The 23647-nt window shown below is 36.0% G+C and overlaps 1 protein-coding gene across 2 annotated transcripts in view; it reads left to right on the forward strand.

Moving 5' to 3' along the window:
• Nucleotides 1-23647, forward strand: part of si:dkey-220o5.5 (actin filament-associated protein 1-like 1) — a 34036-nt gene extending 10389 nt beyond the window's left edge. Inside the window, exons 2-15 of one of the 2 annotated variants that reach the window (XM_043247960.1) lie at nt 1295-1432; nt 2906-3030; nt 8995-9091; nt 9426-9646; nt 10679-10855; nt 11570-11662; nt 12005-12098; nt 15184-15398; nt 16088-16191; nt 16420-16543; nt 17790-17880; nt 20036-20205; nt 21343-21453; nt 22726-23647. In XM_043247960.1, coding sequence (XP_043103895.1) covers nt 1295-1432; nt 2906-3030; nt 8995-9091; nt 9426-9646; nt 10679-10855; nt 11570-11662; nt 12005-12098; nt 15184-15398; nt 16088-16191; nt 16420-16543; nt 17790-17880; nt 20036-20205; nt 21343-21453; nt 22726-22752 — 1787 coding nt within the window. In that variant the 3' untranslated portion in view covers nt 22753-23647. The remainder of the gene's footprint in view (nt 1-1294; nt 1433-2905; nt 3031-8994; nt 9092-9425; nt 9647-10678; nt 10856-11569; nt 11663-12004; nt 12099-15183; nt 15399-16087; nt 16192-16419; nt 16544-17789; nt 17881-20035; nt 20206-21342; nt 21454-22725) is intronic. The other variant, XM_043247961.1, reaches the window with a different exon arrangement.

The following is a 23647-nucleotide window of genomic DNA, read 5'->3' on the forward strand; positions in this document are numbered from 1 at the left end:
TAGCTATTACAGGCTGGTCAAAGTTTTTGATTGCATTCAAGTTCGTCATTCAACTTCATAATACAGCTATTTCATGTCACTTATGTGCATTTGTACATATTAGATTTTTTTTTTTTCAAATACAGCACTTGTAGGGAAGATTTAAATTTTCAGCTTGTTGTTAAATAAATGATGATTTTTTTTTTTTTGCATTTTAGAAACTTTGTGCTCTTATCATCTGTTTTTACCAGTTGAGACTTTGAAAAATATAAATCTGTCGTTGTCACGCGTGTGATAGGCAGGAGGACACACACAGAGTATAAATGAAAATAAAGAGATTTAATCTACTCAGATGACGAAATAAACAATATAAATGCAGGCAGGCAGGCAGGCAGATAGGACAGCATCACACGCAAATAAAGACGAGATCGGACCAGTGGAACTGAAATCACAGGACTTAAATACACCAGGTAAAACACTAAATTAATCACACACAGCTGAAGACAATAAACTAAATTAGGTCACACAGAACACATGGCACACGACAAAAACAATAACAAACGTGACAGCCATATATTTATCCAAATATTACAATTGAAAATAATCACATCCTTAATAGACATTAAGTAATTCTAAACAGTCTCAATTATTGGTCAACATATAAGGGTTTTTTAAAGGCCGATGCCGATATCTTGGAAAGCAGGGTAACCGATAGCCGATATTAGGCCAATATTACTTCTTTTTTTTTATATTTAAATTATTAAAAGTTTGAAATTTGAAAATGAATTAAAATAGAAATGTGTAAAAAAAAACTTATAAGAACACACACAAAAAAAAAAAAAATAAATATATATATATATATATATATATATATATATATATATATATATATATATATATATATATATATATATAATACATATTAAATAACATTTGAATTAAAAAGGAACTCTGGATAGTTTGTGTCCTTTGGGAATGAGATTTATTAACCCTTGTATTACATACAGCACACAGTGAAAATGACATTAATATTACAGTGAGCAAACACATTTGCAGCTTCCTTTTTCAGTGTCGTCTAAATAAAAGCCTGAAACATATCGGCCAAACAGAAACATTTATTGGCACATGCCGATATTTGAAAAAGGCCAAATATCGACCGATATATCGGCCTTGGCGATATATCAGTTGACCGCTTGTATCAGTGAAGAGCTGCATGGAAAATAATGTGCAAAGAAAGGAAAATCAAAAGTTAAAAATCTGAAAATGATTTAATTGTGTGTGTATTGATACATGTCTGTTTTGTGTGATGTTGCAGTGCTGGCTCGGCTGGTTTCGGACCTGCAGGCCTTCTTGCTGGTTCTGGACAGTGAGAATCTCAGTTATATCGCTCAGGCCCAGAAAAAATCCATCTCAGAGCTGCTATATAAACTACAGGACAACAAGGACGCTCCAGGTGACCGCTTTATTATATAAGGCATTTTTAAAAAATTGTATATGCTAGTATGCACTACTGTTGAAAAGGTAGGGTTGCTGAGGTTTTTGGGATGTCTTTGAACTTAGTCCACTGTTTATTAGATCAAAAATTCTGGAAAAAACTGTAGTGTTATGAAATATTATTACAGTGTAAAATAATTGAATAAAAGAATCCACCTCCTAAATGCCTTTACTGTCACTTTTATTAAATTTAATCTCAGTTTAAATCAGTTTAGTCTTCGCTGAGTAGCAGTGTCTTCCTTAAGGGACCAATTCTCACTATTAACTCCTTATTAGCATGTCTATTGTTAACACATTGGCTGTTTATTAGTACTTAAAGCACATATTCTGTATGACTATACATCCCTAATCCCCCCAATACCTAGACATAAACAAATATCTTACAAACCATTAAGAAGTAGCCAATTAGGAGTTTATTGAGGGACAATTTGTACATAATGGTTTGTTAATTATAAGAATTGGAGCTTAAAATAAAGTTTATCCAAGTGTGGAAAAAATATTCAAAATACAGTATATAAAAACATGTACAAAGTGTATTTATATAAAAGATCTATATACATATATGATCTGAAAGGTAGTGTAAATAACACATGCATATATATATATATTTCAGAAAAATATTATATATTAAATATATTTATAGATAATAAAAATTATATGAATAAATATATATGCATGTAAATATTTTCAAAAATATATACATGCATGCGTCTGTGTGTGTATATATACATATACATATATATAATATATAAGAGTGATCCCGAAATCTGGACCTCGAGATCCATTTTCCTGCAGAGTTTTGCTTTACCTCTAATCAAACACACCAGAGCATGCTAATCAGTGTCTTCAGGATCATTAGAAAATCACAGGTAGGTGAGTTTTATCAGGGTTGGAGCTCTGCAGTGCACTGGACCTCCGGGGTCAGATCTGAGGAACCCTGATATATAATGCACACATTACGCACTTAATTTGGATGCAGTTCATCGTTTGTCAGCACTAGCTCAAATGTGTATCGATTGAAATGTTGCATCGCGCTTGTTTTTTTACACCCTTTTGAGGTGGTATTTTACAGTTGACCTTTAATTGCATTTAAACAAAGAGTGCACTTTTGTTAAACGTCCCTTTCTGTGCACTAGCGCCGCAGCACAGCTCTGACGCAGCTCTCGTGTCTTATATGCTTTTTAATAACCGTCAGAGAGTCAGTGCAGGGTCACGGAGAGTTTGAGAAGGACAGATGTTCGATTCAAAGACCGCTGCTCTCACATAACCCTGACATATAAGAAAGATCGTCCATATTATCTATTACTGAAAAGACTTTTATATGTAAATGCCCCTGTTATGAACGGCTAACCTCTTCGTACCGCAGTTTTTGGCTTTGCTTTGGGCTGCTTTGTGCGTAAATAAAAGATGATCGTGTGTGTTTATTGTTTAGCGGAGGATGCGGAGTACATGATTATGAACTGTCCCTCTGGAGGCCCCGGTGATCTCAGGGAAAGCACCACTGCTGAGGCTCATTCGACGGAGGAAGCTCTTTCGGTCACATCTGCTCAGTCTGGGGTGAGTCCGGCCCTTCCGCCATCACCGCATCGCAACACCTAACGAAAGCTTTATTGACTTGTTATCAGCCCGAAATAGAGTATTACAGCTTTTAAGTGCTTGGCTTGTCAAAGAAGAGAGATTTTTGTTTTGTATGAAAGCCCATTTATATACAAGTGAGTATTATTTGAGTTGGTATGGACGCTGTTTACATAATACGCATTCCTAGTCTTATCACGCAGCATTCATCTGTTTGTAGGCAGTTTTCCAAAGAAAAAATGTTTGTCTTTCTAATCTTTCATCAGAATGTAATAACTGTCACATCACGTCACCTGCCCCTCCGATCACGTCACATAGCCCTACATATTTTACTAAATATTTCATTTTACTCAAAAATACAGTTACATTCATGTAGCGGGCTTGTCACGCAGATTTATACGGAATTTTTATTATTTTACGCTATCACATTTCATGTAATTTTATGTTTGTTTAAATATTATTTATGCACTTTTACAGTATTTTTTGTATATTTGAATGAGCCTTTCTTTTTTATGTAAGTGTTAATAATTATAATTATGTACTTTCGCCATTTTCTCTTATATATTTTTTTCAGCTTTTTAAAATTTTTGTCATTTTATATTTTTCAGTTTAGCTTTTATTTATTTTTCTATTTCAGTTTTAGTAATTATAGCACTTCAAGTGTTTCCACTTTATTTCAGTTAAGCGCAAAAAGGACTGAATTGCATAAATAGAAAGTCAGTTTATATTCAAATGTTTAATATAAAGAGTTTTCCTAAAATTATTTTAGCAATATTTTCATGATATGACCACAGGGGTGGAAACATTTAACCATGAGCTCTACTGTACTATTTAATATAACAATTAAGGACCATTCAGCATCCAGGGCTGGATATATTTATAATACAATTTTCTCACCAGATCTGACCAAAGGCCCTGATGAATGAAAGAGTTATTGTTTAACTGTGGAAGTGGTATTAGTGGTATAGGTCATATGCTTATGTCTTTTATCGGCCCGGGGAAGCTTTAGATAACAGATGCTTTTCTATGTGTATGTATGTATGGACACCTGCTGCCATCCTCCAGGGGTTTGGATCACAGCGGAGAAAATTTCAGAAACGCTTTATAATGAAATTGAGCTCAATAAGAGTGCGAACAACATGCTGTCAAGGTCTTAGTGTATGAGTGGGTCGTGTGACGACAACAAGATATCAAAAATAACATTCCAGCGGTTCCCCTTTGAGTGATTTACGGTGAAAAAACCATAGCAGCATTTGCTTCAAGGACGCCATCCAAATGAGTGAAGTGAAAAAGAGCAGGGGACTGAGTGACGAGCGTTTTTGTTTTGTGAGGAGGCACTAATATGTATTAGTTTCAGCAAAGCAGTATTTTAGAGGTTGTATTTCATACTTCTGTAGGGTCTAAAGATTGACGTTTTCCAAAAGTGCAAATGTGAATAAAAATCGGTTGCGGTAAGTAAATAAAACGGCAGTTTACCGTTAACTTGACCAGGAATTGCAGCAAAATACACGGTTTAAAAATAAGAAAACAGACTTTTTGATTGAATACGTTATATGTTAATACATGAAGTTGGTCTATATTATTTTAATATACGTTTTTACAGTCTTATATGTAAATTTAATATATGTACATATAATACATTTGTGTGTGGGCCATGATTTTAGATTAGTGATATATTTCAAAATCTCCATCATTTTTAAATGTATTCATGACTTTAAATGTTTTGTTTTTTTAAAATATAAATTTTTTTTCCATATAGCAGAAAACTCATATACACTCTAAATCTCTAATGAGTCTGTTGTGAATTATTTTTAGGGGCTGGTAAAATTAATGATGCCTGGAACTGACCTGTAATGCTTTCCCCAGGCCTAAGAAGTACCCTGTATTTTTGAGCACTTTAGTGGGCCCCTGCAGTGACAGGGCCCGGGACAGTCTCAACTACTGACTGCGGTGTGCTTCTATACGTTTGACACTTGTAAGGGATACAGATGTACAATGTAATGAATACCCTAAAGACGTCATGCGCCGTGATCTGTACTTCAGAGCACACTAGTGTTTGATGGTGTTGTAATGTACACTCCGAGCCACACTACAGTGTGTACTTGCGCTGTGATGTGTATTTTAAGAGACACCAGCTCTATGGCCATAATAACAGGGCAGATGGGCCGGCTGCACACTAGCGGTTACGAGGCCCAGAGCACTGGCTTGGAGCAGGGCTTGTGTTGTGGCCACCTGATGAGCATCTCCCAGCTTCACTGCGGTCATGCCCCCTCGTCTCACCCAAGGGTTGAGCAGGGCACGGGGTCGGAGGTCAGATCCTGCCTCGTAACCAGGGTTTTTCAAGTGGGCAACCACATATAAACAACAGGGACGGGAAGAACTGAAAAGGAAGAGCTGCGCTGGAAGAAGAAACGCTATGAAAACACAAGACAGAAGCGGTTAAACCAGGGCCAAAATTGCGAGTTTAGATTCTTATTGAAATGACTAGATTCGTTTTTATTAGTTTAGTTTCTCGAGTTAAACTAAATGGAAATGAGCTGAAGTAAGTTTACATTTTTATAAAATTGCTGACAAATTTAAATAGACTGTTAAAACTTAATTTTGAAATTAAAATGTTTGTATTTATCTAAAATAAATAAAAAATAAAACAGAATTAAATAAAAATTTTAAATTACATTAAATTAAGGCAGGAATAATAATAAATAAGAAATACTGTTATGTACAGTACATTTGATATGTTTTTTTATTTTTTTACGTCTTGGTATCCATGATGACTGCAAAATGAAATGTACTTATGTGTTGCATAATATCTTCATATTTTTTAGTTCGCCGACAATATAACAGCACATGAGCGAAAAATGAGAGAATTGTCATTTTTAGGTGAAATGTTCCTCTAATGACGTCTTCTCTGTTTTCTTCTAACAACACAAACATTTCTAGATCGCAGCAATTAAGTGCAATAGGAAGTTCACCTAATTCAGGACCCTGAGCGAAATCAAAAGCTTGTTTGAAAAGATTGAGGGGGAGGAAGTGAGGGGGACGGGTCCTATCTTTAACAGGAAATGCCATGTTTAAGCGAGAGGCCCGGTTCAGCGACCCAGCGCTGCTTTGCGATTGGCTGGAAGGGACGCGGAGCGGAGGAAGAGGACTTTGGGAGGATAATTATTGCCGTCTACGTGAGAGAGGACAGTGATGGAGTGATAGAGAGATGGACCGATAGAACAAGAGCACAGAGGGAAGGAAGTCGGATGGTGCGTGGAGGATCCCTCGGGAGGTCACCCGCCGAATGTGCATCGAGTCTCGTGTCAACCAGACAAACTCGGGCCCCTTGAGCGTGTGCGCTCTCAGCTCGTATGCATGTTTTGAACGATATGACGCAGTACAGAGTATATACTGTACCCATGAATAGAAAAAGTCGTGATTTGTTCATCACTTACACGGTAGCTCATTAGTAGCATGGCAGTTGTAGCAATATAGTATTATTTTTTAACCCTGCTGTCTTAAAAACATTGGTAACACTTTATTTTACAGTATGTGTACTTATATGTACTTACCCAATTAAGTACTGGTAAAATAAGGTATATAAGGGCATGTCAGATTTTTTCCGGGCCCAAAACCCCCTCAGACTCCAGAGAGTCATCCAGTATTTGACTGGTGGGTCGTAGTTTGTCGTGCACACCTGTAGCTCTGAGATCCGGGTCCTGTGTGAAGCAGTCCTTACATCGGCCGTGTGTTTATGGGGGTCAGAGAGAGGTGGGGGTTCTCAGACTCAGATCGGTTCCTCCTGTGCTTCATGAGGTAATGCAACAAGCTCAGTTTGGCCCGGTTGAAGTGACCTGCTCGTTTCAGGATGTGTGTGTTTGCCTTCTTCATTCAGTTTTATAATGCCTCATGTGAGACGGAGTCGTGGAATGTGCAGTGAATGTTTTACAGGCTTAGTGAGCATTCAAGTCCCCTCCTGTCTCTGCCAACCATCACAGTACACCACAAACCTTTGTACTTTCTCTTTTGTCGCGACGTTTACTTCTCCAAACATTGGCACATAATCTGCAAATGATGCATTTCTAAGGAATGGTGGTTTGCTCCATCTTTAAAGTCAAAATAGTCTGCGGACCGAAACTTTTTTATTACTTTTTCTTTTCTAGCTTCATGCATTCTCGGTTCTTATCATCTATGAACCTTTGGCATCCCTTACAAATGTGTTTCATTCCTGCATCTATATTTCTTTCTCTGTCTCTATCCCTCCTTCCCTTGCGTACTCGTGAACACACAAAAAGTCCTTTCATCTTTCATTCACAGATATGTATCTGATCCCCAGAGCTGTACAGGCTGTGCTCTCAAACACAACCACGCCTCCCCCAACAGCCAGAAAAAAGGAAAATATGCAGGAGATAAAAGACAAGAAACACTCAGAAAAGATGTAATTAACATTCTGAGATTCTTCAGGCAAACATCCACCTTCCAACATACAGACAACAAACTGAAAATAGGACATAAAGGGATCTTAGTCTTAGTTTTAGTCTATTGTTGATGGTAAGGGTTTTTTACTATATCCCGGGTAAAAGTACGCCATTTGTTTGGTTTATTTTGGCAATTTTTGCAGCTATAATATTTATTACGATTTTGAATTAACATTCGTTTTTATATTTTCTGTTAAAGAATAATTAAACCCTTCATTCAGTGACTTTTCTTGCAGGTATGTTTGGCCAGTAAGTGGCAACAAGTAGTTAATTTGTGACTAAATAAAGTGTTCACTCCTAAACGCCTCCCAAAAAAAGTTAGCAAAACAGAATTTAACTACGAAGGATGACAAGTATATTAACAGTACATTAAAATAGCTTTTAATCCATTCATTAATGCATTTCCCAAGGTAAACCCTTATTCTGAATCTTGAGAGGATAAGTCGAGGTACAGTTAAGACACGTGAGAATAACGTCATCTTGCAAGGAACAGGACTTAAACAAGACCTAAAAATTCTGCTTTTGCTTTTTTGTTTTTAACTCCCAGAAGGTTTCAGTGCCACTGATTTGCCCTCAATGTCCGACTACAAATTACTGACCCCAGAGCCGACCACAGCCATTGTCCTTCAGCTGTGCTCCTCTAGAACAGTCTGCACCAGACTCTCATAAACACTGTGCACCGACTGACCCTTAGTACAACTAAAAACACACTCTCTCTCTCTTCCTGCAACTGCAGAGCTGCGCTTAAACTCTGGCTTTCGAGCCCCATATGAGAAAGATATCATCTCGGTTTTTATTTTCCTCGGATAGGATGCCTCTCATGTGCACATTCAGGTGATCGCTCTGGCCAGCTGTGCTATCGTCATTTCTGGTTGTGTGGTTGCCATGAGCAGCTCATGTGAAAGCGTCGCCATTGATCAGGGTCCAGATTTTGGTTGTGTGGTCTTTGCTGTGACTTAATGACTTTGCACAGGCGGCATATGCTACCCATCAGCTACCCTGAAGGTCCCTCGACAACTAATCAACTATTTGGACTTAAGTAAAAAAAAGCCTGTTTAAGCTTAATGGTTGTTTATGTGTTTATTTTACACAAAAATTATAATAGTTGCATATAAATGGTGTTTTTTTTTTTTTAAAGAATCATTCAATTGAGCTGAAAAAAAGATTTTTATAATATAACAGATTTCTGTAAATGCTCTTCTTTTGAACTTTCTGTTCATCAGATAAACCTTAATGTGTTGTGGTTTACACCAACATTTGACACAGTTGTTTTGCTTGATTTCTAAAGGATCATGTTACACTGAAGACTCGATTATTGATGGTGAAAAGCAGCTTTACATCACAGGAATAAATATATTTGAATAGAAAACTGTTATATATAAATAATATCTCACAGCTTTTATCAATAAATGTAGCCGTTTTAAAACAAAATTGGAGTCCTTGCTTTGAAAATATATCTAATGTGCCGCTCCGTGTGTGTTTTCAGTCTTTGAATCCTGCTGTTCCCCCAAATCCCCCGTGTTCAGAGGACGAGGACCATTATGAGGAGGCAGAACCGTTTGTCCCGGCTAGTCAGTCTACAGGTCAGTGTAAAGGTCTTTTTTTTTTACGTATTTGTCATCCTATTCTATCAAAACACAGAAAATCGAACCTGGTCTGAAGGCTTCAGAGGCATCGTGTAAACATTATTGACACAATGCGAGGACTTATTTATTTTTCAAAGTTTTTTTTTCTCTGTGCAATGGCCTTAACAGCTCATTTTAAAGGGACACCTAAGCCAAAATCGAAAATCCTGTAATTTACTCACCTCATGTCATTTTAAACCTTCCTAACTTCCTTACTTTCTTTTATGGGACATGAGACAATTAAGCAATTTATCATCCACGTGTAATGCTAAAAGACCTATCTTTGCCTCAGATAAAGTGGACTCCGACAGCAGTCACTACGAGTCGTATGGCGAAGATGATGAGGATGATGAGGAGTTTGTGAAGGACAGAGCTCACTACATCAAGTGGAGCTCCTCTCAGCCGTGTTTAAGACCCATGCCAGAGTCACGAATCTGTGGATACCTCTGGAAGAAGAAGTGGTTGGGTCAGTGGACCCGCCAGCTCTTCATTATTAAGCACAACTCATTATTGGTAAGAGCTTTCATATGACTCTATATTCCTTACTTTATGTCTACACATTCATATGCTCTTTACTATGTACATATGTCCAGTTAAAATCAAGCTACAGCGTTTTTTGTTTTTGTTTGCTTGTTCTTACAATGCTATAGTCTTTATACTGTCTTTATACATGAGACAATTGGAATAGTTACCCCATGATTTACTCACTCTCGGACCATACTAGGAGTTATATTAAATTCTCCGGCTCTTTCAAATTTTATATTGGCAGTGAATGGGTGGTTGAAATTTTGAAGCCCAAAAAAGTGCATCCATCCATCATATAAAGCGCGGTGTTAATAAAGGCCTTTCAATGAGAATCGATGCTTGTGTGTAAGAAAAATATCCGTAATTACAACTTCATAAACTATAATCTCTTGCTTCTGCTAGCTGTTGTTATTTGCAATATTTAGATGAATGAGATTCGACAGTTCTGAATAAAAGTCATTATTACAATTAGTTTCTGTGCTTGTTACAGTGCAAAGTTGTACTGATATATGTGTATGTTTCTTAACATATGCAAGTACACTTTTAAATAATGTAAAATTTACGTTTACATTTGAAAGAGATTTTAAATAACCGTTTTATTAAATTTTGTCATGCTTTGAAGTACATTTGTTTTGACGTTGACTAACATACTAAAGCACATGTAAAGTACTTGATTATAATTTTAACTGTAGTGAGTTATTAAAGTTAACATACATGCAACTTCTTCCTTACAAATGTGTAATTACAAATACATTTAAATACATTCAACATAAATGCTTATCAGTACATTCAGCAGGACTCTTTAACCATATTTTAACAGATATATACGCATATTAAAATGTATAAGTTTTAAGTGGATAAAGCACTAATGAAAATTGCATTTGAACGTTGAACTAAAATATATTTTCATTGAATTGGCAGTTAAGTGTCTAAAAACATTACATTCACTTCAAAGCATACACTTACTCTTTTTAGTAACTGTATAGTGTATATAATATATTCTTAATTTTTCCCTGGTAGTGTTTTAAGTGCGCTAAAGACCTGCACCCTCTGCTGGAGCTAAACCTCACGGGTTGTTACGTGGTCTACAAGTCCAAGCACAGCAAGAAGATGCAGCACGAGCTGAAGGTGGTGGCCGGTGCCGAGACCGTTATCTTGGGCTTCCAGAGCAGCACGCAGGCTGAAGAGTGGAGGAAGGTCCGGACAAGTCTAAACACACACTCGCTTTTAACTTAAAGTTGCAGTGAAACACAATCTGCATTAGATAACGAAGTACTGAAAAAGACCAAATGTGGGACAGGATTTGGGTTCTGTGCATCCATTGTTGATGTGATGGGGAGATGTGGGCGTTGCATTTAAAAAATGCTGGCAGATGAACGTGAAAATGAAAAATGCATAGATGTTATTGTTTATAATAACATGCATAACAATATTAATTTAGAAAATATATGGGTGAATTTTCATTTTTTATAATAATATAAGTCTTATAATACGCAATTATTTTTAACGGCTTCCAAACGATTTCTCTCAACGATTAATTTTTCCAAACCCCTCCTTTGCGGGACGCTAATCTGTGGTCTGATTGAACCAATTTTTTTGGCGGATAAAGCAGCGTTTGTGAGCACACTGCGGCTTTCTGTACAGCGTTACTGGGGAAAATGCTTCAAAAGCAGCATCTAGTGGCATAGAATGAATTTGCGTTTTCATTCAGACCAATGCAAAAAGACCTAGCGGACAATATGCTAATATTTCGTGTAGACATCAACGGCTTGGGATTCGATTTAAAAACAACCTATTTTAAAATTTACAACCCTTGACGAGACAATAACTTTATATGCGGAGCACTTTCAGATTTAAACCTTTGTAGGATGTTTTCATTCGCTTCGCATAATGCAAAAATCTCATTTGCAGATCATCGAAGAAGTGAGCGCCTCCTCGTATTACGAGCCTGAATCCCAGACCTCCTCATCCATCCTGAGGAGCGGGAGGCTGGACTCTTGCAGGGTAAATCACGCTACCGACACCACGCCAGTTTCTATCTGTGTTAACAAAATGATCAATGTGATGGACACAGCGAGAGAGTAACAGCATAACTCCATTTCTCTAAATGAGACGTTACCGAATTAGCTCGGTGGTTAATCATCTGCAGACCTTTCGCTCACATCCATTCCACAGAGTCTCTTTCATGAATCTTCTGCTGACCTGAACCACGTTCTAACCTGATTAGCAAAGTCTTGTGTTCTGTCTTAAGCCAATTTGTAGAAAAAGGACTGACTCACCTGTGCTAGAAAACATTCTGTGCTTGCTAATGTCGTTTAGTAAGCAAGTCTCTGTTTCTCCCTGTAGTCAAGTACTGTCCTCCACACAGACTCGGATGAAGAGAAAATCTCAAGTCTTCCGTCTGCAGTTAGCAGTGTGGAAATCAAAGATAAAGACCTAGGTGAGCAGACACGCTTGCATTTGCAGCAAAGGAGTTTGTATCAATTAGGCATTGAGTTGTGGTGCTCACGCTGGAAAAGTGGGTTAGAGTCTTGCCGCTGGCATTTATTTTTTATTTTTAGAAACTAAAAATAATATGAACACCGCAACTCAAACCTTGTTGTAGCAGGCTACCGATATTAACACTGCATTTTAAGAAAATAGTAAAAGGTCTTCAGACATCGTTTTGTTTCTTTTTGATATTATATGTGATCTTTTCCATTGACATGTTCAATCCACGTTCCAGTTCTTTGCTCACTGATATTTTTCCAATTAAGAGCAATTATTCATTTAGCTTTTAAAATACAAATTTCAATGAATCTGGGCTCTTTGCTTCGTAAGATCCCTCCTCTTTTTCGTATTATTTCCTGTCTTCTTTCCACTGTCCTCTCAATGAAAGCTCAAAAAGTGAATGTAATTGTATTCAGATCACATATAGTATAAATCAATTTTTTTTATCTTCATTTTTCTAGTTATTTTAGTATATATTATGCAATATTATTTCAACAACACCAGTACAATTGCTAATTAAAACAAGCCTGATCATGTTTTTTTTTTGGTGGTTTTTCCTTTCGCCGGAGTCCGCTTCATCGTAATTGCTTTAACCAGCAGACTTCAAAAGCAAACCGCATCAACAGTGTAAAAGTAGACCAATTCTATGGTAAAACCGAGAAAAAGCAGACTTGGCAACCCTGTCTGTAGCAGCCAGAGCTTCTGATTGGCTCGTTTCCGTGGCAGGTGGGACCTATTCTGCCAAACTATTCATTGCAATTAAACAGTTTTTCGTTTACGTATTTGTGTGTACTGTGTATATTCACCATGTATATATAAACACACACATATACAGTATATATTGTGAAAATATGTATTATGTATACTGTATATTCATATAATTTATATTACATATAAATACATTTAATATATAATATTTTTGTGTATACATATATATATATATATATATATATTCATGCATGTGTATGTATAGTTGCATCCAAAACTATTTCATTTAGTGCAAGGTTTGATAATAAATTAAGAGACAATATTTTCTTTTAGTTTTAAATAAACCGATCATTCTGTAAAAAGGGTCCGTTTTGATCCCGTTGACTTCTTAAAGTCTGTATTTCCCACAGTTCTTTGTTGTCGTTCAGCAATGCTGTTTCTAATTAAAGACGCGCACTAACAGCGTACGCTTTATACCCCATATGCGGAGAAGGCCCGCATACGCTGCGTCTTTGCTAGCGCCGCGATTAGCACAACCGCGGCATTGTTCGCTCGCTAGTGTTTTGGTGTTATTCATTAGGGGCTAGATTCACTGCGTGCCGCACGGGACACAGGCTGGGTGTTTTCCACACTGTGCCATTGTCTGCGGACGGATTCCTGTGAGATTCGATTGTCACCTTTGACACCGGGGTGACAACCACAGCAATGACCTCAGAAGCCTGGTTTGTAAATATATGGGTGAACCATTTCTGGAAGACTAGCGCGTATTTTTTCATTAACCAGGAAAGAAGCGAGCGAACGAGATTTTGCAGGAGATCAAAAGTTTAGTTGTAACTTGGAAGTAGCCACATCTTACCGCTGGCTGAGTAATGTTTTAATGCTTTGTTATTGAAAACGTGCGCTCGCTGATTAGAGACATGTGTAGATGTCTGCTTTATGTGTTTCCACAAAGAACTTGAAAGGCAATCCTTCAAACCGGTTTATTTGTTTATTTACGTGTTTGCACGAGCGCACTTTGGTTCGTTTTAAGCTGAAATGTGGAATTTGTGCACTACTATCACAAAACGAATTACGAAAGGTTTAAAATGTTTTGGGTCGATGGTTTAAGTAGATGGTTTAAAAGGGTTGAAAACATTGTTTGCATTTGGTCGGTGAGCAGCGTTAGTGCCATACAGACAAAAGTAAAAATATTACTTCACGTTCATGTGAACTAAAACTTTATGTAACACTTCATGTAACAATTGTATTATTTATGCACTTTAAGCAACTTATAAGTAACTTAACTTTTAAGTTAAGGTCTTAATATGTTTAATATACCATGAACTGTATTCCAGCTAGACCTGGGGTTTACGTTACCAGGGGATTTATACATTATTTGCTCCGTCTGCAGTTTTGCGGGGTGTTTTGTGATGAGATTTCAAATTTATTGATTTTTGTAATGGCTTTTAAGAGAAGACCGTATGAATATACTCTATCCCTGTGACAGAATTATCAATAAAATCAGTGTTTCTGTGTGGGGTTACGTGCAATATGTACATGTCAGATTCATTTCCAGCCATAAACTATTTACTCTAAGCTATTTTACCCCTAAGCCTAAGTCTTCTTTCTATAAACTTGAAGATGTAAATTTTACATAAACCATATGCCTTAGTGCTAATTAAAAGTAGCAGATATATGTGAAAAAGTATTTAATATGCTACCTCAAAAACAACCACAATCCGTAAGCCTTAAATTACTTTTTTCTGTATTCCAAGTATTTATAAGTGTGCTATGATTTAGTAAAAAGTATGTCGAAGCTCAAGTGTGGTAATACCACTTCTTAGTATTCTTTTTAAGTTGATTATAGTTGTCTTTTTTTTTCTTCGCTGAAATACACTGCGAAGAAATGCTTTTTTTTGTCGTTTCCAGCCAAAATGTCTGAAAATTCTTAAATCAAGAAGGATTTTGTAGACAAATACAAGTGATTGTCCTGTTTTTAAGTCAAAATGAATAGATTTTAGCTTGAAACACACAAAATAACCTGCCAGTAGGATAAGCGAAATAATCTTGTTTTATGTTCAAAATAAAATGATGCTGCCTCCCCTATTAGCGGATTATTTTACTTGTTCTAAGTAAAAACTCCTTTAATTTCGACTCGTTTTTCCTTGAAAACAAGAAAACATTTTTTTTTTTTTGTTTTTGCAGTGCAGTGAAATAATGCGAACAAAACAAAAATGAAACGCTACCGTTTTAAACAGCATCTAAACGAGGTTGCGGTCCGAAGCGTAACAAGCCGTGGGCACAGATTTCTGTCAGGCACGTGAACGCTCCTGTGTCTCTGTCCTCAGCGGGCTTCCTGAACGTGTTGATGAACTGTCAGTGGCAGAGCCTGTGGTGTCGGGTGGAGGACGGGGTGCTGAAGATGTATCGGGACGAGGCGTCAGAAGAGACCCCTCAGTACACGGTTCAGCTCAGAGGGAGCGAGGTGCGCCCCGGCCCGGACACAGCACACGCGTACCGTATCACCATCACACAGCACGGGGACCAGGTGGCTGTGCTAGAGGTACGCTCAGGAAAGTTAACCTGCAGTTATTTCTACCAATGCAAGCGATACAAATAATCTTGTTCGTGAATTAATGCATACAGGTTGGTTCAGAAACGTTTAGACGATTAGAATCGAGATTTTAGGATTTTAAATGTGTTTTATATTAATGTAAATTACAATATATTATTCATTTATTAATATTTTGAATTTTACATTTTGTTTAGTTGTAGTTGCTTTTTAAAACCAGCGTAATTTAAATATCATTGAAATACTGTTGTGACTTTTTAATTGTATTTTTTTTTATGCTTATGATTCAACTTATTCAGATATTTACTAATTGTTGTGTTTTATAATTTTTTTTGTTGTGGTTATTTTAGTACAAGGTAAACTAAGCAAAAATGAGAAATGTTTTGGCAAACAGCTGAATTAAAAAAATAATTAAAGTTTTATTCAAATTTTATTTCAGTTAACTTTTATTGCAAGTCGCTAAATGCTTTTATGGCTTTAGTCTGAATCAACTTTAATAACCATGTTCAGTTGTGCATTATACTGTATGTGACAATGTCACAGTATCATCCTCTGATACTGCAGCAGTGCTCATAAATACCCTTGCTATTATTGTAAAAAAGGTTTATGATCATGTTGACCCGCTGTCACTATATTCTGAGTGATCATACAGTAGTTGTTGTCTGTGTGTGGACGTGCAGGCGAGCTGTGCAGATGATAAAGAGCAGTGGGTTCAGCTCCTGCAGGAAGGGAGTTCAACTGCAGCTGGTTCTCCATATCAACACACCAGCCACGAGTCACTGAGGTACACACACACACACACACACACACACACACACACACACACACACACACACACACACACACACACACACACACACACACACACACACACTGTCTGTCTGTCTGTCTGCTGCCAGCATTCCCTACGAACCGAGCATGAATCGCTGAGCTATACCCTCGATCGCTCGCAAGAAGTACTCACATTCTTTCCGCATCCTCTTTCCATTCTTCTGTTTCCTCTGTTCCTCAGTGGTCTGAAAAGCCGCAGGTTTCCCACCTCAAACATGTACATGGACGACCCCTTTCAGCAGCTCTGTGGTCCGTCGGTTCACCCGCAGCCCATCTATTCCAACTCATCCATACTGGAGCACATGGTACGGCCCGGCGGGGGGCGTAAAGTGCAGTCGACCCAATAAATCATATTCTATATTGTATGATTGTCCAGTTTGCTATTTAGTTATGATATATATATCTAGTTATTATTTACTTGCTTAGTCATATTGCAATTGTTTGAAACTTTTTTTTTTAAATCAGCACATTATATTTGGTTATATATTAGCGGGGTTGGGGTCAGAGCAATTGTTTTAATAAATTAATACTTTTATTCAGCAAGGATGCATTACTTGAATTTTTGTTTAAAAATTTAAAATTGCTATTTAAAATAAATGTTGTTGTTTTTTAGTATTCTTATTAATCTTCTTATTTATTAATATCATGGTTTCCACAAAGATATTAAGCAGAGCAGTACTGATAATAATAAATAGCATACTAAAAAGTATCTAAAGGATCCTGTGACAACGAAGACTGGTTCTGAAAAACCTGGAAGAAAATTCTGCTTTAAATTTCATTTTAAAATATATTTAAATAGAAAACATTTTTCAATTCTAATGATATTTCACAATATTACTATTTTAGTGTATACCTCATCAGAAAATTGCATCCTTATTGAGCTTAAGAGACTTATTTTAAAAAGTAATGCTGATCCTAAATGTTTCAAATACAGTATATTTATTATTAAAAAGTATATATTTGTTTAATTAGTCAATGTTAGTCATCAATATCAGATATGTATTAGGTGATACTGTTTAATTATGATGCACGTTTCTTAATATTTTTATTTAGATTACATTTACTATCATTTAATTCAGTAATTATAAAAAAAACATTTTTTTCATAAAATATTTTTTTCATTTAAAACATTTTTTTCATACTGAACATTATTATGTTGCAATGCTTAAATTCACTTAAAGCAACTAATACAATTAACATTAGTTTTTATTTCATTTAAAATATTTTTTTTAATTCAGTGAAACATAATAGAATTTAAAAAACTGCCATTTATTGGTTATCCGCCATAACATAACAACAATATTTGAGACTGGAGGTGGGTTTAATAATACAAAGGTTTAAAAAATAGTTATGTTATCACATTTTGGTGAAGGATCACAAAGGGAGACATTTTTTAATGATAAGCATGGATTAATTGTTCACAGTAGTACGATTATTTTACTTTAAACAGAGTAAATGTTGACTTGTTTTGATTTCAAGGACGGTCATCGTGCACTGCTACTCTTACAGACTAGCATTATAACTTATACATCTGTTCCATCCATTTTTCAGTTTGAGAAACCCTACACTGGTGGAAACGGAGAATTGGTGTCATCCAAGGATTCTGCCAACTACAGCAATAACCAGATCTTCAGCAACCACAGTGAGTCAGTCATATTACCCCAGTCGCTAATCCCGAGTTGCACTTTTTTTAAAAAAAAGGAAACGCATTACGATCAAAATACACTGCCCATTTATAGTTCTCTCTCATTTTATCCCATTTTGTGCCCTCATTGCCTGGTCCCGCTCGCTCTGTCACCAACTTGGTTGTAAAAGTCACTTTTGCTTTCATGGGAATTTTTTATCCATCTAACCTCATAGCTTTAAGCAGATCAGCATCCTCAGTCTTTCCAGCTCATTATTCTCTCGTAAAATCTCTGGGAACTCGGTAATGCATTTGGTCAATAAATGAGAGATGCAAATGGTTGCTGGAAGTTGTAATCTACATTTACGGGCCATCTCACGGGCCTTTGGGCGACCACCTATATGGCCCGTAGGACGGGCTGGTCCTGGGACCAAACACAAGCCTGTTTTCCTCTCGAGCACAAAACATATGGTTGAGACGTACATTCGGCTCTTCATCCACGGCAAATGCTTGACAATTCAGAGGCATCTGCTTTTAATTTGAACCGTGCTAAATAATTATACAGTGGCTAGCTCTGAACTTTCCATGCTTTTGGTTTATGGATTTGCATAACATCCCAGAACATCGTTTTATTCCTACGTGCCTCTTTGCATGTTTCATTTACTAAATAAGGTCAGCGTGAGCTAAAAGACTCGCTACAGTGTTATGCAATGCTTAGGTGCTCGGACGTTTTCTTACACCGACCGGCACCATTCGGCATTTCTATTGACTTTTGATGCATTCATGGTGCTGTTTTTCTCATCAGATACAATTTAGCAGGAAATGCCATCTCTGTGAAGCGTACGTGATATTATATTTGATTGTATTTATCGTGGAAACGTTTACCACAAAGTGGCAGGCAAAATGGCCCGGTACTGTCAGTAGAGCATTTGAAGATACGCGTTTTAACTGAGGAAATGAGTTTAGGAGGGAAATCCAGTGCACTGCTATTTAAAAGTTTGAGGTCGGTGAGATATTTTAATGAAAGAAGTCTCTTATGCTCACCGAGGCTGAATTTATTTGGTCTAAAAAAACAGTAATATTGTGAAATATTATTGCAATCTGATGTATCCGTTCTCATTGATATTCACATAGAAATTATTCCTGGGATGCAAATCTGATCTTTCAGCATCTTTACTAGTCTTCAGTGTCACGCAGTCCTTCAGATATCACTCTAATATACTTTATAAATGTCTATGCTGTTGATTTAAAGCATCCTCGCCGTGGTAACTTTTGAATGCTAGTGTGTGAGCCGTGTTTAGAAAGCGTCAGTGTGTTTTATAGTCTTGTGTACTGCAGGGCATGTGAGGTGAGGTTTAGACTCTTTGTGTTTCTGGACTGTCTCAGCAGAGGAAGGCAACACTCCAGTGCTCCCATTTTGGTAGGGATCAGCGGCGACTGGCGCTTTTTTTTTTTCCCCCATGTGGTTTTGGTCACAGTGTAGGGATGTAGCATTGTGGCGTACACACACACACACACTCGAAGATTCTTCTTCAGTCAAAACCATGAGAATATCATGTTTTCTTTTTGAACCCAACTTTCCAGAACATGCTTTACTCGGGGAAGAGATTAAAAGAAAATGAATCAATGTCCACAAAACTCTTTGATTTGCTTCTTAACAATGAGCAACAGTGGACACGCATCCGTTCTGTTTATAAGTATTGAAGATCTTGAAGGTTATTTCCACCATATCTAAAATGATGTTTAGTGATTTAAAAGCTTTCTGTGGTGAAATAACACAAAATGTATTATGTTTATATTAGTGGTTAGTTTTATACAATAAAAAAATAAAAGAAAAACAATTTTATTCAAATTAATTCAGCATATTAGGATGATTTCTGAAGGATCATGTGACAGTGAAGACTGAAAATTCAGCTTTGCATAACAGGAGTAAACTAAATTTATTAATATATATATATATATATATATATATATATGTATATATATATATATATATATATATATATATATATATATTACAATAGAAAACAGTTCTTTTAAATTGTACTAATATTTCACAATATTACAGTTTTTACTGTATTTTGGTCAAGTAATGCCACATTGGTAAAAAATATAATAAATTCTTTCAAAATCAGTCATCTTAGGTGATGTGTGTGTGTGTTTATATTTTTAGGTACGAAAGGGTTTGAGATTGAGAGGGGTGTGCAGAAGCTGGACCTGACAGGAAAGAGACGTGTGCAGTTGCGATCGGGGTCAGAGGTCAACCTCGTGAGCGTGGGGACGAAGCCAGCTAAACGAAACTCCTTCAGGCGCTCCCTCGCTTTCTGCACTGAACGAGCACAGGTAACAACCTCGAATCATACTTCCGCTGCAATAAAAGCACTGTGCCAGTGCCATGGTACCATGATTCTGATACCATGCTACTTTCATATTGTACTGTATGTCATTCATCATGGTGTTTGGTAAAACCAAGGTACCGCCGTGTTTTTTTTTTTTTGGACATTTACCACAGTAGTACCTTGTTTTCCTTGGATACCATGTAAATGCATGCTATGTTTCAAAGTAAGTTGCGATGTTAATGTTTAAATGTTCTGAATTAGTTTTTTTAATGGAATTTTATTTAAAGTTTTTGTAGTTTTGTAATTTGTTTTTATATATATATATATATATATATATATATATATATATATATATATATATATATTTATTCAGGATAATATATAATATATATTTATATATTATTTATTTATTTTTAATTAATTTATTTATTTAACTAATATAATATAATCTATTCTTTGATCCATTTCAAATGTTGACTGGGGGTGTGTATGTGTGTGTGTGTGTATATATATATATATATATATATATATATATATATATATATATATATATATATATATATATATATATATATATATATATATGATATCAATAGAAATGAATGACTGATATAATATGATTCAGTTTGAGCAGTTTGAAGTGAAGTTGGGTGTCAGTAGATACTGAGCTGTATAACTGCACACAACATCACACTGCCACCTGTTGTTTTGATTGTGCAACTGCAACAAGCTAATATTGATTCGCAAGATCATAAGAAAAACATGGCATCTGATTTTGGCCTACTATAAGGTGTTGTTTGGTGTCATATTTCAGCTTTTTGTTCCAAACTGCTCAAGTTTTGTCTGCCGTTTGGTGCTTTGTTTGCCGTGGTGAGTTCACTAATTACAGTGGGTTGGACTGGGAGCCACTTCCTCCCAGAGGAGCAGCGCTCAGATAAGAGCTCTTTTAACCAACCCCTTACATCCTACTTCATCAAACAAAGATGAGTTGACTCACTGGAGCAGTCTGGTGACTTTGGAAATGTTTTTAGAAGTGACTGTGACTCTTGTTTGAGTCATTCAGAACATTTGACCATTTCTTCCTATAAAAGGAAACGTGCATAACACACACTCACACACACTATTTTTCTGTCTCTCACAGGGGGGCTTTCTGACCCCACTCTTGAGAAGAACTGCCTCAGCAAAAAGCACCCTGAAGAAAGCCCCATCTGCCCTGTTTATCGAGCATGGCAGAGTCTTCCAGAGGAGGAAGGTACGACTCCTTCAGCATAAGCACAGTGAACACACTACTTTATGAATTTATGATTGTGTTGAATTTCCAGATGACTCAGTAGATTAATTCATAATGAAGCTACAGGTACCATCAAACTTAGACTTACTGACTAATTCAAACTATTAATACGCTCTGCAAATTACGTTCTTTCTGAGCTAAAACTTCCTAAACTGAACTAAACTAATGATTAACTAACAGTCACCAATTATAGAATCAAGACTAACACTTCATTTCCTGCAGTAAATGTCACCCAGGGTCATTATCGTTTAATAAATTATTAGAACATTTTTGTCAACTGAAATAAAGATGATGTAAAATAATACAATTTCAGGTCTTAAAAAGATCTTAATTAACCTTAATTCACCCACTAAAAGGTCTGAAATCGCAGATAGTTTTAAGTTCATAAAGTTATTCCATTAAGTGTTGCATGCATTGCACCAAAATAAATATCAATGTAAATATTTTTCACTTGTTTTCAGTATTTTTAAAAAATTTTTTAAAAAATCCTTAAATGCAGATATATTTACTTAATTACATACATTTTTGTCTTGTTCTTAAAAAACATTAAACAAAAGTAATTAAGTGGGTTTATGCTTAAAACATCATTGGGAACTAGTTTTCCCTTTGAACTAAGAAGAAATGTTTTTAGTGAATTATTTTCTTGATTTAAGGAATGTGTTGTGTTTTCTTTAGACATTTACATTTAAAGAACAGTGATACATAGCATTAATCTGTCATTTCATTTCATTTATTCTCTAAAGTCTTACATTTACGTTCACAAAACGTGCAGAAACCCTGTAAAAATGAGAAGCTGAGATATCAAACTAAAACATGTGATGTCAATTTGTCATTTCTAATATAAATTATTATTTTAAATATATTTATAATTCCACATTTGCAATGAAGTTTAGCAAATGTAAAATATCTTAACCGTAATAAAGTACATTCAAAATGATAATCAAGCACGTTCCATATGTTAGTTAATACTTCATTAACTGTACTGAAGTAAAACTTTTTATTTGACATTATTACAAAGCGTTCTTTTTAGTGAATAAATTGGCAAAAACGCAAGCTGAAGCACTAAAATCTGGAAAAAATAAATGATAAATAATTAATTATTTGACTTATGAACTAAATTTAACCTAGTTATAATCACAATTGTGAAAAAAATACATATTTATTAATGTATCAAATATTTATGCGCATCTATACAAGTTAATACCCTTGACCCCTTTGTGTTTGTGTTTGTAGGAGTGGGAAACCAAAGCTTCAGGTTGACATCGAGACCCACTGCCCCCTCATATTGTCAGTATAATATTGCACTGAAAATAATATTCTTTCCAAGCATGTGGATCATGCAGTGGTTTGGATTTGTAAAGTTTGTGTTCTTTTTTTTGGGGGGGTACGTGAAACTTTTAAGAAAATAACTGACCGAGCGAAGCCTTTATCAGCACGTTCTATCGATGTGCTAACGTCCGTCATCGCACACAGGGTTGCCAGATTGTTAGGGGAGCAACCGCAAAACATTTTACAATTGGAGTTAATGCCTTTTGAGACGATGCAGACGTACATTTCTTTAGAAATCAAAGCGACGTTGACGCCAACATTTCAGGTCTTGAGTAGCTCTATGTCTAGAGAGTGGCACATTTAAAAAAAGTTTATCATCGTAGCACAGTATTTATCCTTATGTAAATCACTTTGCACTGTTTTGAACCCGACCGAAAGTGGGTTTTTGCGGTTTGTCGGGAAGGCATTGTCGTGGTCAAAATCAGGAATCGTCAGTGTGAAGATCGGACGGGATATGCGCATTGCTAACTGATTATCGAAGAGTAATTACCTTTCTTATTTTTATTTTCACAAGACTCACAAATCTGTGGTAATTTATCGACATTTGGACTTTTTTATTCCAGTGCACATACAGTATATTACGTGTCGAGCTTTTCTAATAATGTGCCTTAACCGTGTGTTTTTTTTTTTATCAAGTTTTGATTCGTCTTTACAGAAGAGTTTTTGCTGGTATTGATCCCACTTCAGGGAGTTTTTTTCTGTATAGTTTGGTAGCTTGGTTAAGACAGGATGGCCTAATATTGCTGTACAATAGATAACTGTGGAGAACCAAAACACCACTGATGAACATATTTCTACAATAAATAAAGTAATGCTGGATAAAGCA

The sequence above is a fragment of the Puntigrus tetrazona genome, chromosome 8 (genome assembly GCF_018831695.1).
Source record: "Puntigrus tetrazona isolate hp1 chromosome 8, ASM1883169v1, whole genome shotgun sequence".
Lineage (NCBI taxonomy): Eukaryota > Metazoa > Chordata > Actinopteri > Cypriniformes > Cyprinidae > Puntigrus > Puntigrus tetrazona.